Source organism: Strix uralensis, chromosome 14, assembly GCF_047716275.1.
Source record: "Strix uralensis isolate ZFMK-TIS-50842 chromosome 14, bStrUra1, whole genome shotgun sequence".
NCBI classification, from domain to species: Eukaryota; Metazoa; Chordata; class Aves; order Strigiformes; family Strigidae; genus Strix; species Strix uralensis.
This window is the reverse complement of record NC_133985.1, coordinates 2,531,032-2,554,798: the sequence shown is the minus strand read 5'-3', so window position 1 is coordinate 2,554,798 and position 23,767 is coordinate 2,531,032. Positions and strand designations below refer to the sequence as shown.

Genomic DNA, 23,767 nt, shown 5'->3' with positions numbered 1-23,767 from the left:
GTCCAGGGAAAGCCCAACATGCCTTAGCACCTCCAAAAGGTAGGGACACACTGCCACTGTCCCCCAGCAAAAGGGAGGACAGCCTGAAGTGTCAGGGCAGACATACAGCTCCTATCTGCTGAACCAGATGTGGCCAGATGTTGTCTTTCTCAGAGCCCACATGGGGAGGGTACTTTTATCTCAAAAAAGAGTAGGATGAGCAGCTCTTGGGACACTGCTGGTTCTGCCTGGTTGTTAAAGGATGCAGAGCATTTCGTGTTTATGATGCTAAAGAAGCCTAGGTGCCAGAGAAATCCACTCTTGGCACTTGTGATAGATGAGTTTTGATCTTACTCAAATACCTGTGTTTCAGCTGCTCCTTATCAGATGAATTTGCAAATGCACTGAACACCTTTGGCTCCAGGACAGTAGCTAAGCTTACATCCTTGCAGAGGTAGATTCCACATCAACAGGCAGGCGCTGCACTTGGGTGTTGATCTCCTATGTTTTAATACCTGACACGTTTCTCTCGGCAGGAAGAACAGCTGAGGTCTCATGAAAATAAAATGAAGCAGATTGCAGACGAATTAGCAGAGCATAAATTACATCCTGTAGAGAAGAGCCTCAAGTCAAAAGAGGCTGAGGAATACAGACTCAAAGAACATTACCTAATATTTGAGGTAAAGGAACTTTCATCTTTTCTGTGATAAATGATGCCTTGGCTGATTGAGGGGAACTAAGAACTCCGGAGTGGATGCTGTGAGCCTGGGAGAGCATGAAAGGAGAGAGAAGGACGAGGGCTCTCAAGCTGGATGGGTGTCTTGGGGCAGCAGCAAGCCTCACTGTCTTGCACTGAAGCTAAAAAAAGAAATAACAGATATTTCCTCCCCTCTGTAATTTCTAACCAGAGGAGGGGAAAACTGATGAGAGAAATAAAATCTTCCTTTACTGTGCCAAAACTTGATGTTTCCTTAGGTCCCAAGTAAGAAAGTGGTTCAGTTCTCAGTGTGCATCACTCTTTTTCAGCAACATTAATAAAAAGCTAAGGGAATCCCTGGGAGAATTAACCTTGTTGTGCTGCAACCCTTTCTGTAAATAAAGCCAAAACCAGATGATTACAGCCTTTTTGACGATGCATGTAGCTAAGTTTAACTTCTCTGCAAAGTCTAAGAAGCATTTAATTGTGGGAGAAATTAGATATTTTGTTCCAGTAAGAGCTGAGCAGAAGATGTGAGTCCTGCCACATAGGTGTCAGTGGGAAGAGACTGCTGGAGGCCTCTAGTCCTGCTTCCAGCAGGAGCTTGAACTATTCCCTGTATTAGCCCAGGCTGAATGTGTCATTTTGTGGCCAAGTCTCAGAAATCTCCAAGGATGAAAATGTCCCACCTCCCGCATACCAGGGCTGCACCACCCTTTTGTGTAATGCCCAGCCTGACTCTCCAAAGCCACAGTTTCTGGCTGCTGGTTCCCTTGTCTTCATACCAACCCTTCAAATAGTTGCTTGCTGCTGCCTCCTGGTTTCCAGACATCGTGTTTTGGATGCCTGCAGAGAAGTCTTCATCTGAGTATTTTCTCCAGGCTGCCTTTTCTGTCTGCAAGGAGAAGTTGGCACTTCCAGAGCATAATTCATCTCATCTGTCTTATGAGATATGCTCTAGAAATGCTTGTTTCTCTGTGCTGACAAAGAAACGAGTATAGGCTGCCTCTGAGATATTAGGGGAAAGGACGAGTATTACACAAGTCTGTAAAAAGAGGTCCCATCTAGCCTTGGACTAAACGTGCCAGGCAGGGAGGAGATACCTCCCTTTATGCTGTGCTCTGTGAGAAACAATGTGGGCACAACTGAGCAGTAACACTGGATGGAAACAATGGCAAGCAGAAGTATTTGAATCAATTGAGGGGAACCCCTAAATGAGGAAGGAGCAGAGCTGTTGGTCTTATTTTGCCTCCAGTATCCACCTTATACAATCAGAGTAGCAGTCAAGACCCATAAGAGCAGCTGGAGAGTCTTACACAACCCTCCTCTTTCTCCTTAACCCTTTCAACGATGGGTTGATCAGTCTTTGCAGGCTTTGCACAGACCAGGCATTGTGCTGAGGTCAAACAATACTGGTTGGGTATGATTAGAGGGGATCCCGACCATATAGGATGTGTTTTCCTGCAGTAGCAGATGGCATTGTCTCTGCTTTGCCCGCATGCCGTGGCCTGTCCCTGTTCCCAGGCTCTCTGTTCCCTCTTTCCCTGCAGAAGAGCCGCTATGAGACATACATCAACCTGCTGTGCATGAAGATAAAAGTCGGGACAGATGACCTGGAGAGAATTGAAACCAATTTCTTCAAGGTGGAAGCTGACGATATTGCTTTGCGGAAGACACATTCAAGCCCTTCCTTGAGCCAAGGACACATGTCCATCAGCTGTAAGGCAGAAAAGGACATTTTAGAGCAGAACACTTAACAAGGAACGCCTGCACAGGGAGGATGAACTGGTGATGCTTTGCGGTCCTGGACTAGATTGATGAGCACAATTTACCTAGGAAATTACATGAGCAAAACCGTAGACATGTATGACACGGTGATCGCTCTAGTGAAAGAAATTGAAGAAGCTTTAGTTGACACTCTCTGGCAATGCTCTGGCATTTCAGCATCATAGACATGCCATCTCTTCTTCACCCCCAACGGCACCAGTGGCTTTTCTTTCCCTCCTACTGCAGCCTGCACAACAAAGGGATATGCTGGTTCTCCAAGGGCCAAGTTGCTCTTTTCTCCACCAGCCCTCTCTCTCCTCCTCCTTCTCTCCCTGGAGTCCCCACTGGTTCACGTCCACAGTTCCTGGCAGTGCAGGAAACTCAGCTGAGACAACAGTCTGTGGCACCACCAGCACTCCCAGACAAGGGCACAGAGTGGCAGGGAGCATGTCCCTCCCCCGAGAGGAGCACCGATCAACACATCAGGATAGGATGGGTGTCATGAGCTAGTCACCAACCTAGTGAGAGGTGTCTTCAGCACGGCATGTGGGAATGTCATCTGTCCACAGCAGGAGAGGCCTGAAGTGCCCTCTGTCACCTTATCCTTTTTATATATATATATACATATACATATGAATATATATAAATAAATATATATATATAAGGAAACTTTAACGTGGGTTTTTAACCTCAGTGTGCAAGTGAAGGCAAGATGCCTGGGGAAGACACTAGGGACCGTGGAGGGTCTGACCAGCCCACCAGGATGTTTTAAAAAAACGCAGTAGCCTATGTATCTTTTTTTTTTTTTTCCTCCTTTTTTTTTTTTTTTTTTATGCGAATGGAAATCCCACCTGGCTTTGCTGTGAAACATCGCTCTCCTGTTCCTGCTTGTTCAGACAAACTGGCCAAGTGGCTGCGTATTTAGCATCCATGGCATCCATCACTTTGGGTTCGAGGCACAATTGGAGCTGTGCTTCGGATTCTGCTGAACCTTTGTGTGCAGGAGCAATTCGACCTGCCCATCAACGTTGTACTTCCTCCATTTTGCAATGCACATACTATACTCTTTTAAGCGGGGAATTGTGTTTCTGTTCCTTTCTGCTGTCTGTGGTCCAATGATTTACTGTTGTGCTAGAAGTGATTCCTCTGCATTTCAATGCCGCTACTGTGCTCCCGCACTTTATTTATTTATTTCACTGTTTGGTTTCGTCCTTTAGCTCAGATTGCTTTTCTTTCCCCTAGGTGCATTCACAGTAATCAAGTTCCAGTTTTGCGGGATCTTGTAGCTGCTAATTAGAGTCATTTATTGTTTATATTTTGCAGCATTTTTTTAAACAAAGTAAGATTTATTTGGACCTTTAACGTTTGAGAGCCTACGGACTACTGTTTTCCATGATGGTTCATGACACTAAAAACCTCTGCCCAACTTTGTCACCTCTTCTTTTATCTCTGTTTCTTTGTACAGTTTGATAGTTTATTTGAACTGATGCACTAAGAATCATGTAAAAAAGAATAACAATAAAGCTGAATCTGTTGGTAAAGAGAATTGGTCTAAAGTACAGTTCTACTGTGTGCTGGATTGGTCCCAGACTTCACAGCACTCCATGGCCAGGCTGACACAGATCTCCACCAGCACCTGCCACATGAAAGCCAATTTCCTAAGGACAGACAGCACCAGAAAATCACAGTGCCTTTCCACATGCCCACCCATCCTCCTGGGAGCTGAAAGCACTGGCCTGCCCATGCTTTGGACAGATGGCTCACCTGTAGAGCAGGTGTGGCCAGATGGGCTGCTTTGGGAACACAATCAGGTAATTCTTCCCTCTGTCAGGTGCATCCCAGGTCTGTCTGTCCACATGCAGCCTAGAGGTTTATGGGAGGAGAAAGATACCAACATCTGCATTGGTGGTTGCAGGTGTTCTGGAAACTGTTCCCAGTGGCTACGTTGAGTGTCATGGTTGTTTCTCCAAGGCATCATGTGCTTTGCTGTGTCAGGTAGTGTGCAGGCACCCCTTGCACTGAAGACCTCCAAAGTGCTGCTACTCACATGAATCATCTGGTGCCCAGACTTACAGAGTGGAAGCCTGTAGGAAAGCCAGGCCTGACTCTTGCTCTCCAAAATCCCAGGTAATTTTTTGTACCTCAGCCTGTCCTTTCTGACCATCCTCTCCAGCAGGCAGTGACATCTCCAGTGTGTTTGAGGAAGCCACCAAGAGCAGCTCAGTCCCCCAGATTAAAGGTGCCAGTCTGCCATCCTCAGTTGAGAGTAAGTTGCAGGGAAGAGCAGGATCTTGCAAAGTCTCCTCTGGGCACCAGGAAGGAGCCCCAGAGCTATGACACTCACCACCCCATGGATATGGAAAGGAGTGGCAGCTGGCATTAAACAGCTCTTGGCAAAACAGCTAAGAGGGTTAAACTTGCACTTATTGACAATCAGCAGGTTGCCCTGATGTGGTGAGTATCTTACCTAGAAGAGGGCACTGAGAGCACCTAAAAATGCCTTGTTTGACCAACCTGCAGCCTCAGCTTGTGACCAGGAAGAAAATGCTTTTTTTCTTCCTCTTTCCTTACCTGGAGGTGAAGGACTCAACCATCCACCACTAAGAGAGAAAAGCAGCATCTCAGAGGAATTAAGCAGACATATCTTCTTCTCCTTCTGGAAGTACCCAAATGCACTTTCTGACACAGCCCCAGCCTTTGCCAGGCCCTATAGCAGGCAGCACAGCTGCTCCGGGTCTCAGACAGCATCCCCTAATGGTGCTGGTTCAGCGTGACCTTCCTGCCAGGCCCCTTCTCCTGGAAATACTCTGACATCAAATTCATTTTAGAGGGACTTTTTTTAGGGGGAGGCAGTATCTGACACTCCTCTACTGCGTGCATCACTCCATCTGTGTCAGCAGAGCAATTCCCTCTCCTCTGGGAAGGGTGGCAAAGGCATCATACATGCAGAGCAGAGCTGGCAGGAGGCTTCGGTGGCTCCCCCAACCCGTGAAAATTGATGTAAAATATTTACGGCCGAAGCCTAGGAGTACACATGGCTGGAAATGAGGGGTCTAAAAATAAACCAGCCAGGGAAAAAGGAGAGAGAGACAGGCTTCCTTCAGAGGCAATTGGAGAGAAAATTGAAGTGGTGTAACTGCCTCCAAATATAGAACACAATTATGGGAATCAAGGGGCATGTTGAACAAGAAATCACCACAAGAAATTATGAGGCTGCCATGTCTCAGCAGATGCAGAGCACCACAGGTACCTGCAAACCATGGAGCTGTAAAACATCCCCCTGTATAGGGCAGCGCTGGGCACCTGCAACTCCTTCTGAGGAGGGACCCAGGGAGCAGACCATGATGGTGATGCCAGTTGTGGGTCAGCTGCACTGAGCACACCCCGAAATTTGGCCACATCATCGCTCTGCACCCCAGCCCAGAGCGCAGCAGCAGGAGGCCCAAGAGCTGCAGCCTTCTTGCAATGCAGATGCTGCTGTGCTAGCCCTGGGGGCACTTCTCCATGAACAGAGCTCACCAGCTCACAGATGCTGAGGAGAGCCAGGCAGGGAGATGGGGTTGCTTTGGGAACTCAAAGGCTCCCCATCTCTCGTTTCTATGTGGCTGGTTTCCCCAGGGATCCTTCCCCTCAGTGACCTCCCACACATGTCCCTTCCGGGGGTCAGGTGCTCTCTGCCCATTCCTGTCCATCTCACCACACTCCAAGAGCTGCTGAAGGAGATAAGTTGGGGGACCAACGGCAGTGGGGAGTCACAGCTTGTCCCAGGAGTAATGGGAGGGTGGAGAGCTGCACAGTACTGCTGCTTTCAGCCAGCAGGGCTTGGGGCTGTGCAGAAGTGGGGCATGATGTGTCCAAAGGTTACATGGCAAATGTCACCCAAATCATGACTTGACCCTAGCATACTTATGTCCAGTCCTAGACATTTAAGACCTCCTTTGCACATTGCTGTTGGGTCACATGGGCCCCTTGGCAGGAGGGCAGAATCCGTTAGTCTAACATTTTAGGAAATCAGTGTTGAGATGCCTTTATTTAGGGTGAAGTGCTGAGCCCTCTGATCTGGCTGGAGTTCCTACAGCATGTGGGATGGATGTTAGGGGTAGCCTGTGACCAGTCAGGTCAGCTCCGAGGCAGTGGACATTCTGAGGGTGTTGGGGCAAAAGCAGTCCAGGCTGTGGGTGTGCTTAGCCTGGCCTTCAGCATGGGCATCATTGTGAGGACTGGGGACTTCTCTCATGGCTCTGTGCATTCCTACGGGGTTGCATCAGACCAGTGTGTAGCAGATCCTTCTTCTACTGGGTGAGTTCAGCTGGGACTTTTGCACACCAGTTCATCTCACTGAGCAGGAACAAGTGAGTGGGGTCCAAGCTGGACTGAGCGTCAGGAACTGTGCTTCCTGTGAATATACCATATTCTCAGTGATTCCCCTATGTGGGGGCTAGCCAGAGACACAGACCTGCCATGGAAGAGCTGAAGGAGGGATCTATTTTGTGGGTGGGCAGATGTTGCAAGGCAGCACAGCACTTGCAGAATTGGACCCAACACATGTCCATTATACTGTAAAAATCACTGAAATCAGTGCCAGCATGTGAAGCACCTGCCATGCATCTTGGCCTTTCTTGACAGAACACAAAGCTTCCACAGGTAGGGTGAAGGGGGAGCTCCAGGTCTGCAGGTGGAGAAAGAATGGCATCCCCCCAGGAGACTTGTGGGTAACATCAACTCACCTCAGTAAGCCTCAACTCCTGAGCCCTGCAGTGAAGGTCAAAAGTCTATGCCAGGTAGAAAAACACCCACCTCTGGGTATCCACAGGCAGAAAAATGTTTACAGAACCAGAGCATCGTTCATATGAGGAGAGGCTGAGAGAGCTGGGAGTCAGCCTGGAGAAGAGAAGGCTCAGGGAGACCTTATCCATGTGTATAAATACCTGATGGGAGGCAATGAAGAAGAGGGAGCTGGACTCTTCTTAGCAGTGTCCAGTGACAGGACAAGCGGCAATAAGCACAAATTAGAAAACAGGAAATTCAGTCTGAACAGAAGACCCTTCTTGCTTTGAGGGTGACCAAGCACTGCAGACATTGCCCAGAGAAGTTGTGGTGTTGCCATCCCTGGGGATATTCAAAACCTGACTGGGCACAGTCCTGGGCAACTGGCTCTGGGTGAGCTGGTTGAGCAGAGGAGTTGGACCAGTTGACCTCCAGAAGTCTATTCCAACCTCAACCTGTCTGTGATTCCATGTATGGTACCTGTCACAGCTCCCCATCTGACCCTAGATTGCCTGAGATTAAAGGACCCACAACTTGTTCTTTCTTATTTTATTTATAATATAAAAAATGTTCAAGTGTTAAACAGTCGAGAGTTCTGACATTCAGACAATCCAGAGCAAACTTTGACAATCATCTTATGACAAATTAGCAGAGTTTTCTATCTGACCCCATCATGGGTGAGGAATAGAGGGTTTAGTTACTTTATTGCTAAAAGTTAAATGAAATACACTGTCAATTGTTGTATTATCTTCTCAGTCACAGCTTCACCATGCATCCAATCTACAGTATCTGAAATGCAAAGGACATGCAGAAGTAAAAATATAAAAAGAAAAAAGTCAGGCTACAATGTAAACAGGTTTGCTGCAGAGAACTGAGGAGAGAGGGGCACTTCCACGGGGGATGCTCTGCTGCCTGGACACGCAGGACTGTCTCTTTGCGCCACAGAGCTGATGGCCAGAGCCGCTCCGAGTTTGGAAACACGACGTCCATCATCAATGGCAAGACGTGACGGTAACAACTGTCTTTACAACATATGGCACAGCAGTACAGAAGAATCCGCTCGCTGGGTTGCCCCACGCAGGGCCCTTCCCGGCCAACGCAGGGGCGACAAGCGGGGCCAGAAGTGCTCGTTCAGACTCCCACCAAACCCTGAGGCAGCATGGCTGGCAGCCACCTGGCACGGCATCCAGGGCAAGGCACAGCCATGCTGCACGGCGGGCCTGCCCTCTGGGCGTCCTCCCGGCACTGCCAGAGCCACGGCCAAGCATGGCACAGAGGACGCCACAGCCCCGGCAGCCCTACAGCATCACGGCACGCGACACCGTGGCCAATGCCGCGCTGCGGCTACGCCGCTCGGTCAAGGGGACGCCGCGGCCAGCACGGCACCAGTATGGCAATGGAGCCACGGGCCACCGCAGCTGAATGGAGACCGCCCTGTTGGGACCACCATGCAGGGCCGTCTGCCTGCCAGGGCTGGCTTCAGTGAACTGGATTCAACCATACCTAACGGGGTATTATTTCACCACATTCCTACGGGTGTCTGCCTTGCTTGACTACAAACCTGTGACAACCCAACTTCAGACCCACAGGTGAAATGGCCAAAGGTTGAGAGCTATATTGTAAGGGCTGCTGCTGCTGCGCAATTTCATTTTCTCTTCCTACCTGTGTGGCAAAAGAAACATTATTTCTGCATTTCAGTACCGTGCTGTTGGGTTTCTTTTTCTCCTGATTTAAGTACAAGTATTTTACAGGGCAAGACAGATCCCCATGAGACATGATAATGGAAATGCTCCCACTCATGTCCTTGATGTGTGTTTAAACGATACCTTAAAGAATAAGACCATTAATAGCAGGGTACGGGGCAAAGTGGCGAGGCTGTTTTCTTCCAACAGAAGAGCGCCCTTGTGACAGGTTGTCTCCCAAACAAAAATCTATGATCTTAAAAATGCTACTGAAACAGAATCCTCGGCATGAATCCCAGCACTAGCATACAGCAAAAGGCACCACGATAGTTTTGTTTTCTATTTTTAAGTAGTCAAAAATTGGCCCACTTTTTTTAAACTTTATTGTTTGTTTTCTTTTCTTCTTCTTTTTTTTTTTTTTTTTTACTTCTTTTTTCTCGGAAGCTGTAAATCAAGACATTACATATAAATAGAGATTCCCTATAAAAAAGTCATTGTCGTTAGCTATTATAAGACAACTTTGCTAAAATGAAAATAAAACATTTTATTTGTTATATTTTTTCCCTCTTTTATATAAAATAAAAATATTTATTTTTGTTTTGTTTTGTCTCGTCTCCCTCCTCAGCCTCCTCCATGCGGGTTACGTCTGTGGGCGCGCGAGTCTGAGAGGCGCCTAGAGAGGATCCGGGTCCGGTTTGGGCGTCGTGTGCGCCAGGCTGCTGGGCCCGCTCTCCCCGTGAGCGCTGTGTCTGCTGCAGGAGTAGTGAGTCCGGCTGTCGCCCGGCCGGTGGAGCGGGGGCGACTCTGTGTGCGCCGCCTCATTGTTCTGAGTGCTTAGGAACGGGGTGCTCTCGGCCACCAGCTCCTCGTCAGACTCACTGTAAGAGGCGCTGCTCAAGGAGAAGGAGTCCCGGACGGCTCTGGCTCTGTGAGGGATGTGCCCATTCAGTTTGGATTTTTTCCACCGCCTGTTGCTGCTGGCTGTTTTCTTTGGCTGCTCTAGCGCTGTGACGTACTCCTGCGTCGTCTCGTACTCGTCGTCCTCCGTGATGCGGAAGGGGCTGGAGGGCAGGCTCCCCATGCTGTCATTTAGGTAGGTCTTCCTTTGGTAGTAGCTGTCGTACCTCTGCGTGTCCTGGAAGGGGAGCTGGTACCGCCGTAGGAGGGGCTGCTGTTCCTCCACGCGGAAGCTGATGGGGGCCGCCGGCGGCAGGGATACGGCATGCGCTGAGTTGGGGGAGGTGATCTCGAAGGTGGGCACCTGCGTGGCCATCGAGTAGTGGAAGTCAACGGGCGACAGGCGTGCTGGTGTGGTCAGGGCTGACACGTACCTGAAAAAAGCAACACCTCTGTTTAGACACTGAACAACCCCCAAAACCTCCAGATGTGTCCTCTGCTGAATACCTGGTGCAGGGACCCATGAGGCCTCCAGTGCACCTGGTCCTGGAGCTTGGCATCTCCTGGGGAACCAGGCAGAGGGACCTTGCACCACTGTGCTGAGGGAGCATGAGCTGCTGGCTTCGGTGGGTGCTTGGGCACCATGCACTGTGCACCCCAGGACTGCCTCTCCTGAGGGTCTCAGTGGGCAATTCCCACCCTGCATCACTGCAAACCTTGCAGCATCTCCCAGCAGGCTGAGTCAAGACTTGCCAATTGGTGTCTCCGCTCCTTTCAGCTGCCCAGGCTCCCTGGCTCATCCGGTGCCTTTTTACCCGTGTGTCTTGTGAAGTATGAGACGTCTGTACAAGCTGGGTCAGCCTGCCTGAATGGACCGGGGACAGGAATGAAAGAGCAGGAGATGCTGCCCCATGGACACATCCCACCGCCTTGAAGGGTAACTGCCTGAAAGTGGCCAACCAGGGTCGCCCACGGCTACCCACAAAGGGCTGAAGCAAGGGTGGAGATGAGCTTCTGTGCCATGAGGAACCAGACCTGGCTGCCTCTCACTGGCTGATGTGTTTCAGCTCCACAGTTGTGTTCTCCAGAAGGCTGGGTCACACAGAGCCTTCTCCCAAGGCTGTGCCCACATACAGCACCCCTTGCCACCCAGGACAATGCTGAGGATGAAGATCTTTTCCCCATATATTTGAGGGCCATCCCACCAAGCTGCACGGGGTGTGCTTTCAGGCAGTTTTTCTTTGCCAGTTGCTGACTGCAGCCAGGTATTTTCTGCTCCTCTCATCCCCGTGCTCCAAACCTACATTGCCACCAGGTGAGCAGGTGCAGTCCTTGCTGCTGCTCCTACCAGAGTGGCCTCCTGGAGTAGTGGCTTCCTCTGGTAGGACCAGAGTCAGAGTTTCTCCAGTGCTACCACCGGACTGCTGCTCTAGGGCTGGGCAGAGGCATGTTAGTGTATGGCACAGAGGGCATGGCTCGCCTCTGCTGTGCCAGGGCAGCACCACGCAGTGGGGTCTGACCTCTCGCTGTGTGGTGAGTCCCGCAGAGAATCCACTGAGTCACGATACTGCGTCATGGGCCTCCGCGAGTCCTCGATGCAGAAGGCGGCCCCGCGGCGAGCCCGTGCCTCCACGCACGCAGGGCTGTTGCATTTACTGGTTCCCACCGAGGACAGCATTATCCCAGACTGGGAATCTGAAGTCAGACTCTCTGTCCGCTCCAAGCTCCAGGTGTGGCTTTCATGTCTGTGGACCAAACCCCATATGGACAGTGAGCAAGGAATTCCCACCGACGTCTTCTCCAAAGAGCTGTATGCAGGCACAGCTCACAATCTGCTCTGCACTGGAGTCCCCTTTCTCTCTCTCACTAGGATACATCTGGCCAGGGCTGCCCAACTTTCCAACTCTGCCTTTGATTTGACTTTCTTTGCTACTTCCTAGAGATATGATCAGAGGGTAAAGAAAGGCAAACCAGTGCATAACAGGTATTTATCACACCACCTCCTGACATCCAGGCACAGGATGGGACAGCCTCTGGAAGGAGGCCAGGGAAATTCTGCTTTGTGCTTGCAAAGTGTTCTGGGAGTGGAACAAAGCACTGGCCATGCCAAGGCAAGTCCACAAAGGATCTTCAAATGTGTCATCTGCATGTCCAACTGACAGCCCCTTCAGAAATGCTACCAGAAAGGAACCAGAAAAAACCACTCAAAATTACTTTGCCATCAGCAGAGAAAAGCATACCAAAGGTACATCTAGATGCTCAGTTTCCACTGTTTTACAAAAGATTTTGGCAGCAAAACACTTTCAGGGTGCTAGACAAAAACTATGTCTATACCTTGCTGAGCACTTGGACCTCCGCCTGCCCTAGTCTTGGTGCAAAGAAGACATCCCACAAGGACTTACCAGGGACACAGGGGGCCATGCACACAGCAGGGCTCCACCTGCACCACGGCCACCAGGCTGGCCCCTCTCCATGGCAGAAGTATGGGATCCATTAGAGCAACAGCTCTGAACTCCCAAACTGCACCAGATGGATCTGTGCCAGCAGAGGATTTTGGGTGGGGGTTTGCAGAGGAGAGCAGGCCTCGTTAAGACTTCCCAAGAACTTCTTAATTGTTGGTGGCTCCAGGCACATGCTTGGCTGCAACCACTCATTTATAATTTCAAACGGTGTCCTCATTAGAGGTACTGATCAAGTAAAATGGAGCCTGATTATGCCAGTAGTTTGCCTCTGGCATGACTTCAAGAAACACCTGCTTGCTGCACTTGACTCCGGAAGATTAGGTGGCAGGTAGCCAGGACCAGAGGCTATGCAAGGTAGGTGCCTCCCCACAGCTCTCGTGTGTTAATGCTGCCCTCCAGACACACCTTTTCGTCTTCAGGAGGTGCCCAGAGATGGCTCTGCAGTCCCAGGACTTTGAAGTGAGCATGGAAGGCCAGCAAGGTGCAGCTCTGCAGGCACAGGAGCCTCTGTGCACCTGGCCCAAGCCTGCACACACCTAGCCAGGGTTGGCCTGCAGCATACAAATTCAGAAAAACCTGGAAAACACCGTGTGCCTCACCAGGGGTAGGATTTTCCCGGACAAATGCAGTCATTCCCAGCAAGCCGTTCTTGGCTCGCTGTCTACTTGTTCAAGGTCTAGCCAGAGAAGTCTGGGGAGGAATTCACCTGGAAACCTAAGTTCAATATCGCAAGTTGATCTGATGCATTGTACACTAAGAGTACTAGCTCATCCCTGATGCATGCCCAAACCCTGAAGAAACCTGCCAGGAGCCATCTTTGAGCTTTAACTGAAAGGATGATCTTCAAGGCCTTTTCCAACCTAGACAATTCTGTGATTCATTGCTCCCTGGATGAATGCAGACATCAGGCTAATGAAGGACATCTTTTGCTTTATGAAATCAATGCAATGTGATCTATATGTCATCAGCAGGCTGTAGATATGGCCCCCTTGTACCCTGTACCTTTTCAAAGGCAAGTGCTCTCCTAGAGAAACACTGTCACTGAAAGAAGCACAAGAGAAGGAACCTGAAAATCCAAACCCAAAACAGCACAGGACTTTCTCTAGAGCATTTAAAGGACTTTTCCGGATGTCATAAAAATAGGGAAGCTCCATCAGCAATTTAAATGCACTCAAAACCCATGAGAACTTCAGCTTCTGAGCTATGTTGCTCGTCCCCTGATGGCTATTTTGAAATGTAAAAAAAATGATGCCTCATCCTGTGTAGCAAGAATTATTGGTACTTTGCTGCTAGCCCCAGTGTTCCTGAGAGCTTCAGAAAGATTTCCAGTGAAAGAGGTGCCACCACCTCAGAGGCTGAGATTCTACCATAAGTTTCTGGACTGAGATAAATTGCACAGGAGTGTTTTTTCTGGTGAAAAACTATGACTCCCAAGTCAGACCCTAACTTTGAGGAACTGGCCAAAACATTTTGTGATATTTTGTGTACTTTGCCTTCCACAAAGCAAATACATTCTAAATACATCAAGCATGAAACAAATAACCTGTGTGCTTAATGAATTATTACAGGTGTCCAGTGTGGTTACAAACACAACTTGCAAAACCTTTCTTAGATGCATCCTCCTGTTTGTGTCTGTGCAAAGCATGAAAGCACAACTTCATTTCCTCCTAGTTTCCAGCTATGTCAGTACTGCACGTTCCTGCTGGCACCTCGCTGCAGGTCAAGGATCACACCTTTCCACACCTCTCACTAACTAGCTGTGCCCACAAAGAGCCGCAGTGTTAGCATGGCCTGTATCCCAGTGTAGTGCCAAACATCAAGTAAAAACAGAAAGGGAGATGAAAGGAAAACCTTTCACTGGCTTTGAATCTCATAGCATCCTAAGGAAAACAGCAGGAGAAAGTTCAGGGGAAAATGGTATACATCACCTCTGGCTGGACGTTGGAGTGGCTGTGGAGCAGTGATGAGATGGGGAGCAGGAGTGACTTCCTGAAAAGGTCGTCTCTGTTTCCCTTCGGATCACATGCTCAGTGGCAGAAACATTCTTAGAAATATACTGCAAAATATGAAGAATAACACAGATCAGCCATCAGCTTGCCAACACTGCCACAGCCAAATTCAGCTGGCTTGGATATTTCTGCTGAAATCGGATGAGGACTCGGCAGCTCTGCACCCAATGGAAAGAAACAAGGAGGCTGGAAGCTCTTCTCTGCTCCCGCACTTTGAACACTGGAAAAGGGCCATGGCACGGGGACTGCAGAAGGGTATGAAGAGCCAAGGAGTTCCCCAGAGGATGGTGGTACCATGTGCTCACATGAGGTTATACACCCAACACAAGCACAAAGACGACCACATGAGATCTGCCAGAGATTGGAGTCCTGCAGAAACACCAGGTGTAATCCAAATATTTATGATGAGATATTCATCTAACAAGGGACACTAAGGTCTCGGGGGGATTCAGTATGTTCGGGCCAGAGGGCTGTGGTTCTTAGAAATTCCCTTCTCCTCTTCCTTCATGGCCGGGATTCACCCTAGCTGAATTTTAACATCAAAAGGGTGACCCAGCAGAGCTTGTAACTGGCTTATTGTACTCATTTCCATCAGTACTTCTTTTTTGTTTGGCTCTGCCTCCCCCTCCCTTTTTCTGACCCCTTTCAATGTCTTGGTCCAGCAAGGCACTTAAGCATGTTGATAGTCCATCCTATTGAGTTCATGGAGTTTGCTGGGAATCTCATGTGACTGAACTCACGAGACTGGCTGAACTGCCCTCCTGGATCTCGTCCTAAATTCTTAGATCATTCTCACTGGTGTGACACTGACAGTCCACCAGGACATCCCACCTTGCCCAGGATGCAACTCTTGGCACAGGCAGGTGGGTTAAAGTGGTGCTGACCAGTTCACCATGACATGCTTCAGCACGGTGTGGTCACTGCGGTGACTCTGGGCACTGCTGTGCTGACCGCATTTGCCATGCTGCGAAGTGGGGCTTGACAGGATAGCTTAATAAACTGGAAACATCTCTCTTAGAGGACAATGGATTCTTCAAAACAAGCCTGTGCCCTAGTCTCACCCTGTGCCTCAAAATAAAATCTATTTCCCTTCAGATGTTGGTTCTGGAAATGTTTCTATGCAGAATCTCATCTTTTTGTTCAAGTTTGTTAGTGTTTTGCTCCTCACGCACAAGCACACAGATGTGTAAGCATACACATCCATGTCAAATCCTCAGCGGAAAATAGGCACTCAGTAACATGCAGGGAGATGGAGACAAAAGGTCTTACATCGGCCATTTGGATTTCCTCAGGATCCAAACGTGGATGACTTGGCCCGTTCGCAAGGCTCCTGTTCTGATGGGCAGGGCACATGTTCTGCCGTAAGTGATTATGCATTTGTTTTCTTTGTTTCCTTTAAAACAGAAAGGAAAAAAATCTATTAGGAAGACTTATCTCATGGGGCTCTTTGGCCCTAGAGACACCTGGGGGATGCAGATGATAGAGAAGACATGTCTCGGACACACTTGATGTTTCAATGGTGTTTGTGGAAACCTGCAAACAGGAAGAAACAAGGCATTCAACATTTGCCACCTTCTGCTGCTTTTTCAAAACAAGGTGAACATTTCACATCACGGGTAATTTGGGAAGCTGGGTCCAGTGTCCCCTTTTGCAAGACAAGGCCCAGCACAATGCAGTGGAGCCAGAGTCACCATGGTGCTGGGGGCAGAGGAGAAAAGCGGGGAGAAGGAAAGGAGGAAGCAGGTCCTGTCTTGGTTCTGGTGGCAAGGCACTTGACCTGTCCTGCATTAAGCACAAAGTGGCAAAGCCTGCACATGCCCCTGGAAGAGCATCCACTCCACAAGACATCCCCTGTCCTAGGGCACCCTGAACTGAGGTGAGGTACAGGGGTGCTGTCCAGGCAGGGAAGGCTGCCCCAAGCCTCTTGTTCCATCAAGATTGCTCTGAAAGTCCCTGAAATATACCTAGCTGTGTCCACAGTGTGCTTCTGCTGTCAGGAGATGAGCTGCTGGCTTAGGGGCCAGCTTTTTCCAGTAACACAGCATCACCTGGCTGGGCGAAATGATGCTGAATCAGCGGATAAGCAAACAGTTCCAGGAAAACATCCTGCTCAGGCACAGCATGGTAGATGGCTTCACTGGCCTCCTTCATGAGACCTTCCTGGGAATACCACAGCACAACATCTCTTCGAAACAGCATTTGGGTGAAGAGCATGGAAGCATGAGCAGTACCACTCAGTAACCTCTGGCCAGTTGTTGTCTGTTAACCACCCATACTCACTTGGTTTTACAGTAAGCTACCACACAGACGATGCCCACCACAAGCAAGGCAACACAGATTCCCGTGATGGTTAAAACTCTCTTCTGGTAGAGCTCTTCTGCTTCTGCAAATGGAGAGAAACAAAGCAGTTACAAATGGGCTCCAGCACCGGGGATGCGTCTGGCTGCACAGGAACCAGCACTGTGTGTGTGTAAGATGGAAAACAGGGCTGGGTCAGACCTCCTACCAATCCACTGCCTGTCTCTAATAGCTGCCCCAAACCTGAGACCAGCTGGCCCAACCTTACTCACCCCTCAGGAGACCTTCACTCCTTTTGTTTCTCTGCACCTTCACCCTCTCTTGCTCAGTAGCTCACCCCTTCTGCACTCAAACATGTTTCTTGTTTTCTCTTCTTTTCCCGCAGCATAACTTGGTGACTAATCTCAAAAAGCCCCACAACTCTCCTCTCCCTTCCAGCAGATCCCCCCTTCTCGGTAATTTAGTAGCCTACCAAGGAATTCCCCAAGCATCCCCCACTCACCCAGTACACGTATGCCTTGTGATGCTCTCATCACAGGCTCTCTGTTCTGACGGACTCAGAATGCCTTTTCCTTGCAGCGGCTGCATGCCCTGGAGCTCAGCAGTGTGCTAGAAACCACCGAGCAACAGGCCCCAAAGCATGTAGGTGCTGAAAGGGACATCCTAAAACAGTCAAAAGGCAGAATGAGGATGGAATTGTGATAGTGCATTAGACAAAGAAAAGGGAGTGGAGTAAATACAGTAACCAATTACAGTTATGGATTTTTAATGAAACCCTAGGAAGCAATTAATTCCATTGCACCAGGTAACGCAGATGCACACACAAAATTCAAGCAGCACGCTGCTGCTTCTCTCAGATATCGCCATTTGTCATGGACCACCTTTCAAACCAGAAAAATCAGTCACTTGCATGAAAACCCAGACCATGCTGGACGTGAGGTAATGCATTCACATTAATCAAAGCTCCAAGGAAATGCTAGCATATTGCTTGCAGCTTAACTCAACTACACCTAGGCAGCAATAGCACGGCAATGACACCTCTTCCTCTGTGGCTACACCAGAGCAGATGCTCCGGTGACATCCAGCAATCTCCACTGACCTTTGGTTCTCCAGCTGGATGACTGAGAGAGACTCAGTGTTCAGCTGCCATGAGCATTTTAGTTCAGCATCTGCAAACGATGTCCTCATGCCCCCATACTATGTGTTGATGAGGTTATTGGGGTTTGTGACTTCTTTAATATTAACGGAAATATTTTTTCATATAGATTAGGCAATAAAACTCATGCCATGGTTGCTGTGCTCAGCATGGTTCCCCATGCCACACTAAACACCTTGAATGGAATATATGATATACCCAGTGCTACCAAAGAACAAAATACAAAATGAGAAGAGAAACTGCTCTGGTCCCAGAAACTCCTGGGACTTTAGGAAAAAAGCAAGGGGGAAGCAATGAAACATTCCAGATAACTCAATATTCAACTCAATTTCAGCTTGCCATTTTAGGAAGGAAAAGGCATTTTTGGAAGAAAAAAAAAGGTGCTAGGAAAAATGTTTATCTCTTTCTAACTCTCAAAATGGGAATGAAGAAAGACTTGCTAAACTAGGGCTGAGAATGACAGCCCTGGCATGAAGATGCAAAACATAATCAGCAGAGCTTGCTTCACGACTGTGCTGCAAAACTACACTTTAAAGGAATACATTTCCATCCGTTTTGTTTGCGCACTGGCCTTTGGCTTCATGAGGTGCTCAGGGTGCCGGTGGAGTTGCCAGGAAGGCAATGTCTCACCATTCACTAGACAGGTGAGCAACTGAGACTCTCCCAGACTCCATCTCCACAGTGCTGTGGACCGGGAATGACAGGTCATGGGTCTCACTTGGGCTGAAATTTCCTGTGCTGCAGCAGCTTCACAGTCGGCTGCACCTCCTCAGAGCCAGAGCCTGTACAGCCTGTGACCTGCTCATAGAGGGGTGTTTGGGTGCTGGCTGACCTTACACTCCTAGTGTTTTACTACAAGGAACCAAGTGGAGATGGCATGGGGAAAGAACTCACTCTGGGGTGAACACGTCCTTCAGTGGTGTGTGTTCCTTGCACAGATGCCCCATTCCAGGCATCAGCAACCATGGCAGACAAGTTTTCTTGCTCTTGCACACCTCTGGGACCTAAATTCAGCTGTACAGCTTTTTCCTTCAGACCCGAGTTTCAGAGATTTTATCAGAATCAGGAAAACCAGCCAGGATCATGTCCTGGTTACGGATGGCACTGGGCAAGAATTTTGCCACCACCCAGGAAAAACTACTTTTACCAAAAAAAAGGCTGGGCAGGTGGTCAGTTTTCACCATGGACCCAGCCAATTTTTTTGAAGATACTTCACCAGCTATGTTTGTGGCTACAAAGACTTTTTTTCCTTTGAATCATGGAGGAGGGAGAAAGAGCAAAGCCATAAAAACTATGGCTTCTTTTTTTTTTTTTTTTTTTTTTTTTTTACTTATTACCTACATGTCAGAATTTCTCCTAAGGCTCAAATCACAGCTTCTGTTGTGGTGATCATGTCAGTATGGGACCCTGACTCTGGCATGTCTGACTGTTCTGAACCTTCACCTGAATTGCATGAGGAATGTTTCAGTTCATCAGAAATGCAGATTTAGCCTCTCTGTCTTGAGCTGACAGCTCTGCTATGTGAAGCAGTGAAGTGTGAGGCTGCGCATCACTGCTGCAAAACTAAAAACTAAATGACCTGCTGACAGTAATTTAGCTTGGCTCCTAACATCTCATTAAAGTTGATGCTTGATAACACAGTGTCTTCATGTTGCACAAAACCATCTCAACAGTGACAGAAAGAAAAGAAGAGAATGCACACTACAGTTTTGCATTTGAGAAGGTAAGATCCTGGAGCAGGACTTGTCCATTTGTGTCTCTATGCTCTACAAACACCAGGTCTTCATCAGCAGCATCGTCACTCTACAGCAGCAAACACTATGAACAAACCATGTGGTGCCACATAATGCCGACAGAATCACAGTCCAGCCATGGGTGTCACAGCAACGCATGAAAGTGAAAGACGAATGACAGAGAAGAGACGACTGCAGACTGGAAACGGGATGTGTGCGGTTCTGTGATGACATTAAGAATGGATGAGGAAAAGGACAAAAGGTCAACAAAAAAGGGATGTCAAAAATCCTCAATTTTAAAGTTTATTTAAGTGTATTAGCATTAGCAGCACCACTTTCTCTGAAACACCTGACCACAAAGTGCACACAGTTTCTGCAGCAGGGAAGAACTGCTTGGGGATACACACCAATCCCAGTGGATCAGGCATGCAAAAACCGGAGAAGACAAGTTTCTCCAGCTTCACTTAGTGCACGTCCCTCTACCTCAGGGACCAGAGAAGACATTTTAGGATCCAGAAGTGAAAGATTGGTGTCCCCATACCTCTAGCAAATGGAATTGAAGCATCTTCCTGTGAAGATCTGCTCTGGCTGGCACTGCTGCGTCAATGTTTTTAAGTGATAAAGATCAATCTCTCTGCTCTCATCTGGCCAAGCCCTCCCTGCAGTTGGCCTGTAAATTCAAGGGAAACCTAGCCTCAAGGATCTAATTTCCCAGGTGCTTATCCAAGAGATACTTGATATGTTTCTAAAAACAGACTGAGGAGAATGGAAGAAAAATAATAAGATTATGAGCAACTGGGCAGGAGCAGGTAATTGCCCAAAGGGGATATTTTTAAAAGCATTTAAGTTACTGTAGTGTTTTCCCAAACTTCAGCTTGCCACCATGATGCTCACCGTTACACCCTCTACTCTCATGGAAGACTACTGACTTCCCTGGGCTCACTGTTTTCTTAGACTAACTTATCTCATGCCACCTTTCTTGGAACAATTTCCTCCCAGTCAACAACTGAAATATGCTGCTAACCTTTGGGAGGAGGAATGGCAAAGCTTGCTCTGACCCTTCGTAGGAGCCAGTGGAGGTTAGTGCGTCTAGGATGGCGATTTCTACAAAAGCCCTGATCTTCCTAAAACTTGCCTTCCTGTTCCTGGAATGCCTGCCCGTTCCCAAGTGGTGCCTGCTGGCAACCTTTTGGATGGACACAAACTCCAGCTTTTCAGTTAAATACACAAAAGCATGTTAAATGAGGAGACGTATGGCAATTGTAACATCCCAGTCACGCCACACACACCAGGCTGCTGTTTGAAACAAAGAAAAAAGTGCTGCTAAAAATACACATGCATTTTTATAGGTTTACATTTAAATTTTGTGTTTTGTTTTGTTTTGTTTTGGTTTTTTCAATCCAAATATCTATCTTGGTGCCAGAGAAGAGAACAGAACAGCTGATTTTTTAATCATCCCATTAAAGCCATAAATATAATGTGGGCAGCTCTTAATGGCTTCTGATTAATAAATGAATGGTTGTTCCATACCCTTTAATTCAAATCCAAGATGCTCTGCCAATGCAGAAAGAAGACAAGGAAGAGAAAGAGAAAAAGAAAAACAGGTCTGTCAGAGATCTCTAATATACAAACACACACACTGTGCAGTTACAGCAGGTTAGCTTTTCTGTAGGCTCAGCAGCAGTTACACAGAAGACAGTGTATGCTTCAGAGCATTTCAAATTCCCACCAGAGCTTATACCTTATGTAAAGAAAGACCCAAACAAATTGCAGTGGAAGTTAATTATGAATTCTTTTAGTTAATTATGAATTCTTTTGAGATGAGCCATGTTTGTTAGTACCTGATGTGGAATTCACAGTTTAGGCAGGAAAAAAAAAAAAAAATGAAAAGAAAAAAGAAAAAAAAGGTACACTTGTTCTGAAACAACTCCTGACAGGTCAAAACACATAGCGACTGCATGAACCTGGTAAAAACCTTTCATTCACTTTCTACAGGCAAAATATGCCCCACGTGGTTTCACACGCCCCTCTCTGCCTGGGGGCCGGTGCACCAAAGAAGAGCACTGGGCAGACAGATGTGCGGGCACTTGCACGGGGCCCTGAGGCCTGCCAGCACAATTCTTCTGCCCGCGACCTCAAGTCTGGTCTCGGATGCACAGCGTCATCTGGCAGCATTGCCTGTAAATCGCCTGACGGCACGGCAGTTGTGCGAGCACAGCTCTGGGCAGCACAGATCTGCAGCTGAACCACCGCTGCTGCAAGTGATGAGTCGCCCAGGCAAGGCAACGGATCCCTTGCAGATCTAAAAGTGCAAATTGCACGGAAAGTTTCCCTCAAGTCTGTGATCTTCCAAATTTCACTCCTGCTGTGGTTCTGCATTGTTTTAGAAACAACAATCATTCTGAAAAAAGCACAAATTGGAGCATCTGCTTTCAGATTCGTATTCATTACAAGTAAGATCGCAGTTCATCTTGCAGAGATAGTGCTAAGCAGTTTACCTAATGAATCAACAGCACAGTTATCCAAAACAGCTATCCTGAATTTTAGTAATTTTCCTGGTACAGGCCTCACCTAAAGATAGGTTTTCGTACATAAACATTGAAGTTCTCCATACTTACCATTATACAAAAAAGTGAGCTCTGCTGTTCCCAATCACCATACACACAAGATTATTTGCAGCTTGAAGATGTCGAGATTTATTTACTATATTGTTCATAGGAATTGCTTTTTGCTGCACAGAAATATTGGCTTTCTTTTGCAATGCTGCTCAAAATTTAGGTGGGGGGAAATTAGCACTAATCATCATGGAACATGTAAACACGTTTTCTAAAGCAGGTTCTTCTCTTCAAATCAATGCTGATGTTTGGGGGGTTGAGAGAGCAGGAGTTGGGTGGGATTGGGTTTTTTTTTAAATTTTGTATAAATTAAAGGCCACAAAACCTGGCTGCCCTCTGCTTCACATCTCACATTTGTGCGAAAGGAATGGCAAACTCCACCATCCGTTTCACAGTCGTTTTGTACAGGTTGCAGTGACACGGACACAATGTTGTGGGCAGCAGAGAACTGGACAGAATACATTCATCTTAAACCTCTTGGTCATCACATCTAGCCTTGACCTTTTCCTAAGGCGTGCTACCATTACACACCCTGTTTCACCTGACACTATGACAAATGCGTGTAGAGATACGTTAAAATTCATCTATATATCTACGCTATTGATCCATTTGATAGCTTCATACTGCCTATACTGCCACATTTCCTCCCTGTTCCAGGATTTGCTGCAACATCTACATCTACAAATGGGTGCAATTCAAAGCATTTTCATGGTTTTTTGCAAGCTCAGAAATGCCTGTGCAAACAGAGCTGGTGGGCAGGACCTGAGGAACTTTACCCTTCCCACTGTCCCTCTCAGATCACAACTGCAGTTTCTTTTGGCTCCCCAGCCCCATGGAGCAGACACAGCCAGCTAGCTCACTGGATCTTGGCTACAGGTTCCCTGAGCAGGAGAGAAACCAGGCAGCAGCTGGAATGCATGTGCCTGCCTGTGCCTACACACCCACTGGTAGCTTTGCAGATAGAGGAAGTGTTACCCCAGCCTATGCTCCTGCATCTGATGTCCATGGCTACTCAACACTTCTCTATCATCATTTCAGGCTACAGACATTGCTTCTCTATCACCCATAACTGACACATCGAGTAGAGAGCCACTCTCCGCTTCCCCTGCATATTTTCTCACATCATCAACCTTCTCTCTGAACTGAACTGCACACATCCTCCCTTGGTCATGGCAAGGAGCTAGGGCTGAGCACCCTGAACTGCTGTGAAACTCTCCAGAAGTGGGGGTATGTTTTTTGGAAAACCTTGTTCCAAATGTGCTTTCTGAACCTTTCTGAAGATGTTGGACTTTTAAGATAGAACCCATTCTTCCTAATGTACTCATCAATGTTAAGGAAACAATATCTACTGGCCTCTTTAATGCATGACTTTGCAGTATTTACATTGCTTCTTGTACTTAAAGGCTAAAAGCTAGGCTCTTCTGTGCTGATCCCAAAGGAGACTGGACCAGTAGTTTGGAAATGTTCAAATACCTAACTACTGTATGTATGACAGAAGGCTGTCCAACAGAGAAAGGCAGCGAGCATGGGAGAGTTGAAGAAGGGAAAAAGGGAAAATGTATGAAAGAGATTACAAAAATATTTCATTTTCACACTCTTCATCTCAGGTGTAGCACACCTGCATGGGCTTCAGGTTGGATCCCATCACCCAGACTGGTACCACTCAGCTGTTCAAAGTAGGGCGTGCTGAATAGTCAAGGGATGC

The 23,767-nt window shown here is 47.8% G+C and overlaps 2 protein-coding genes across 13 annotated transcripts in view; one reads left to right on the top strand and one right to left on the bottom strand.

The window, feature by feature from the left end:
- Positions 1-3,989, top strand: part of PSD2 (pleckstrin and Sec7 domain containing 2) — an 87,461-nt gene extending 83,472 nt beyond the window's left edge. For all 8 annotated transcript variants that reach the window (XM_074883848.1, XM_074883847.1, XM_074883846.1 and 5 more), the window contains 2 exons: positions 516-659; positions 2,227-3,989. In XM_074883848.1, the coding sequence (XP_074739949.1) occupies positions 516-659; positions 2,227-2,433 (351 nt within the window). In that variant the 3' untranslated portion in view covers positions 2,434-3,989. The remainder of the gene's footprint in view (positions 1-515; positions 660-2,226) is intronic.
- A 3,757-nt stretch (positions 3,990-7,746) lies between these two features.
- The window catches only part of NRG2 (neuregulin 2), a 171,453-nt gene continuing 155,432 nt past the window's right edge, over positions 7,747-23,767 (bottom strand). For 3 of the 5 annotated variants that reach the window (XM_074884117.1, XM_074884119.1, XM_074884122.1), the window contains 6 exons: positions 20,978-21,001; positions 16,541-16,643; positions 15,530-15,653; positions 14,180-14,307; positions 11,310-11,534; positions 7,747-10,223 (listed from right to left, as the gene is read on the bottom strand). In XM_074884117.1, the coding sequence (XP_074740218.1) occupies positions 9,566-10,223; positions 11,310-11,534; positions 14,180-14,307; positions 15,530-15,653; positions 16,541-16,643; positions 20,978-21,001 (1,262 nt within the window). In that variant the 3' untranslated portion in view covers positions 7,747-9,565. The remainder of the gene's footprint in view (positions 10,224-11,309; positions 11,535-14,179; positions 14,308-15,529; positions 15,654-16,540; positions 16,644-20,977; positions 21,002-23,767) is intronic. The other 2 variants (XM_074884118.1, XM_074884121.1) reach the window with 1 other exon arrangement.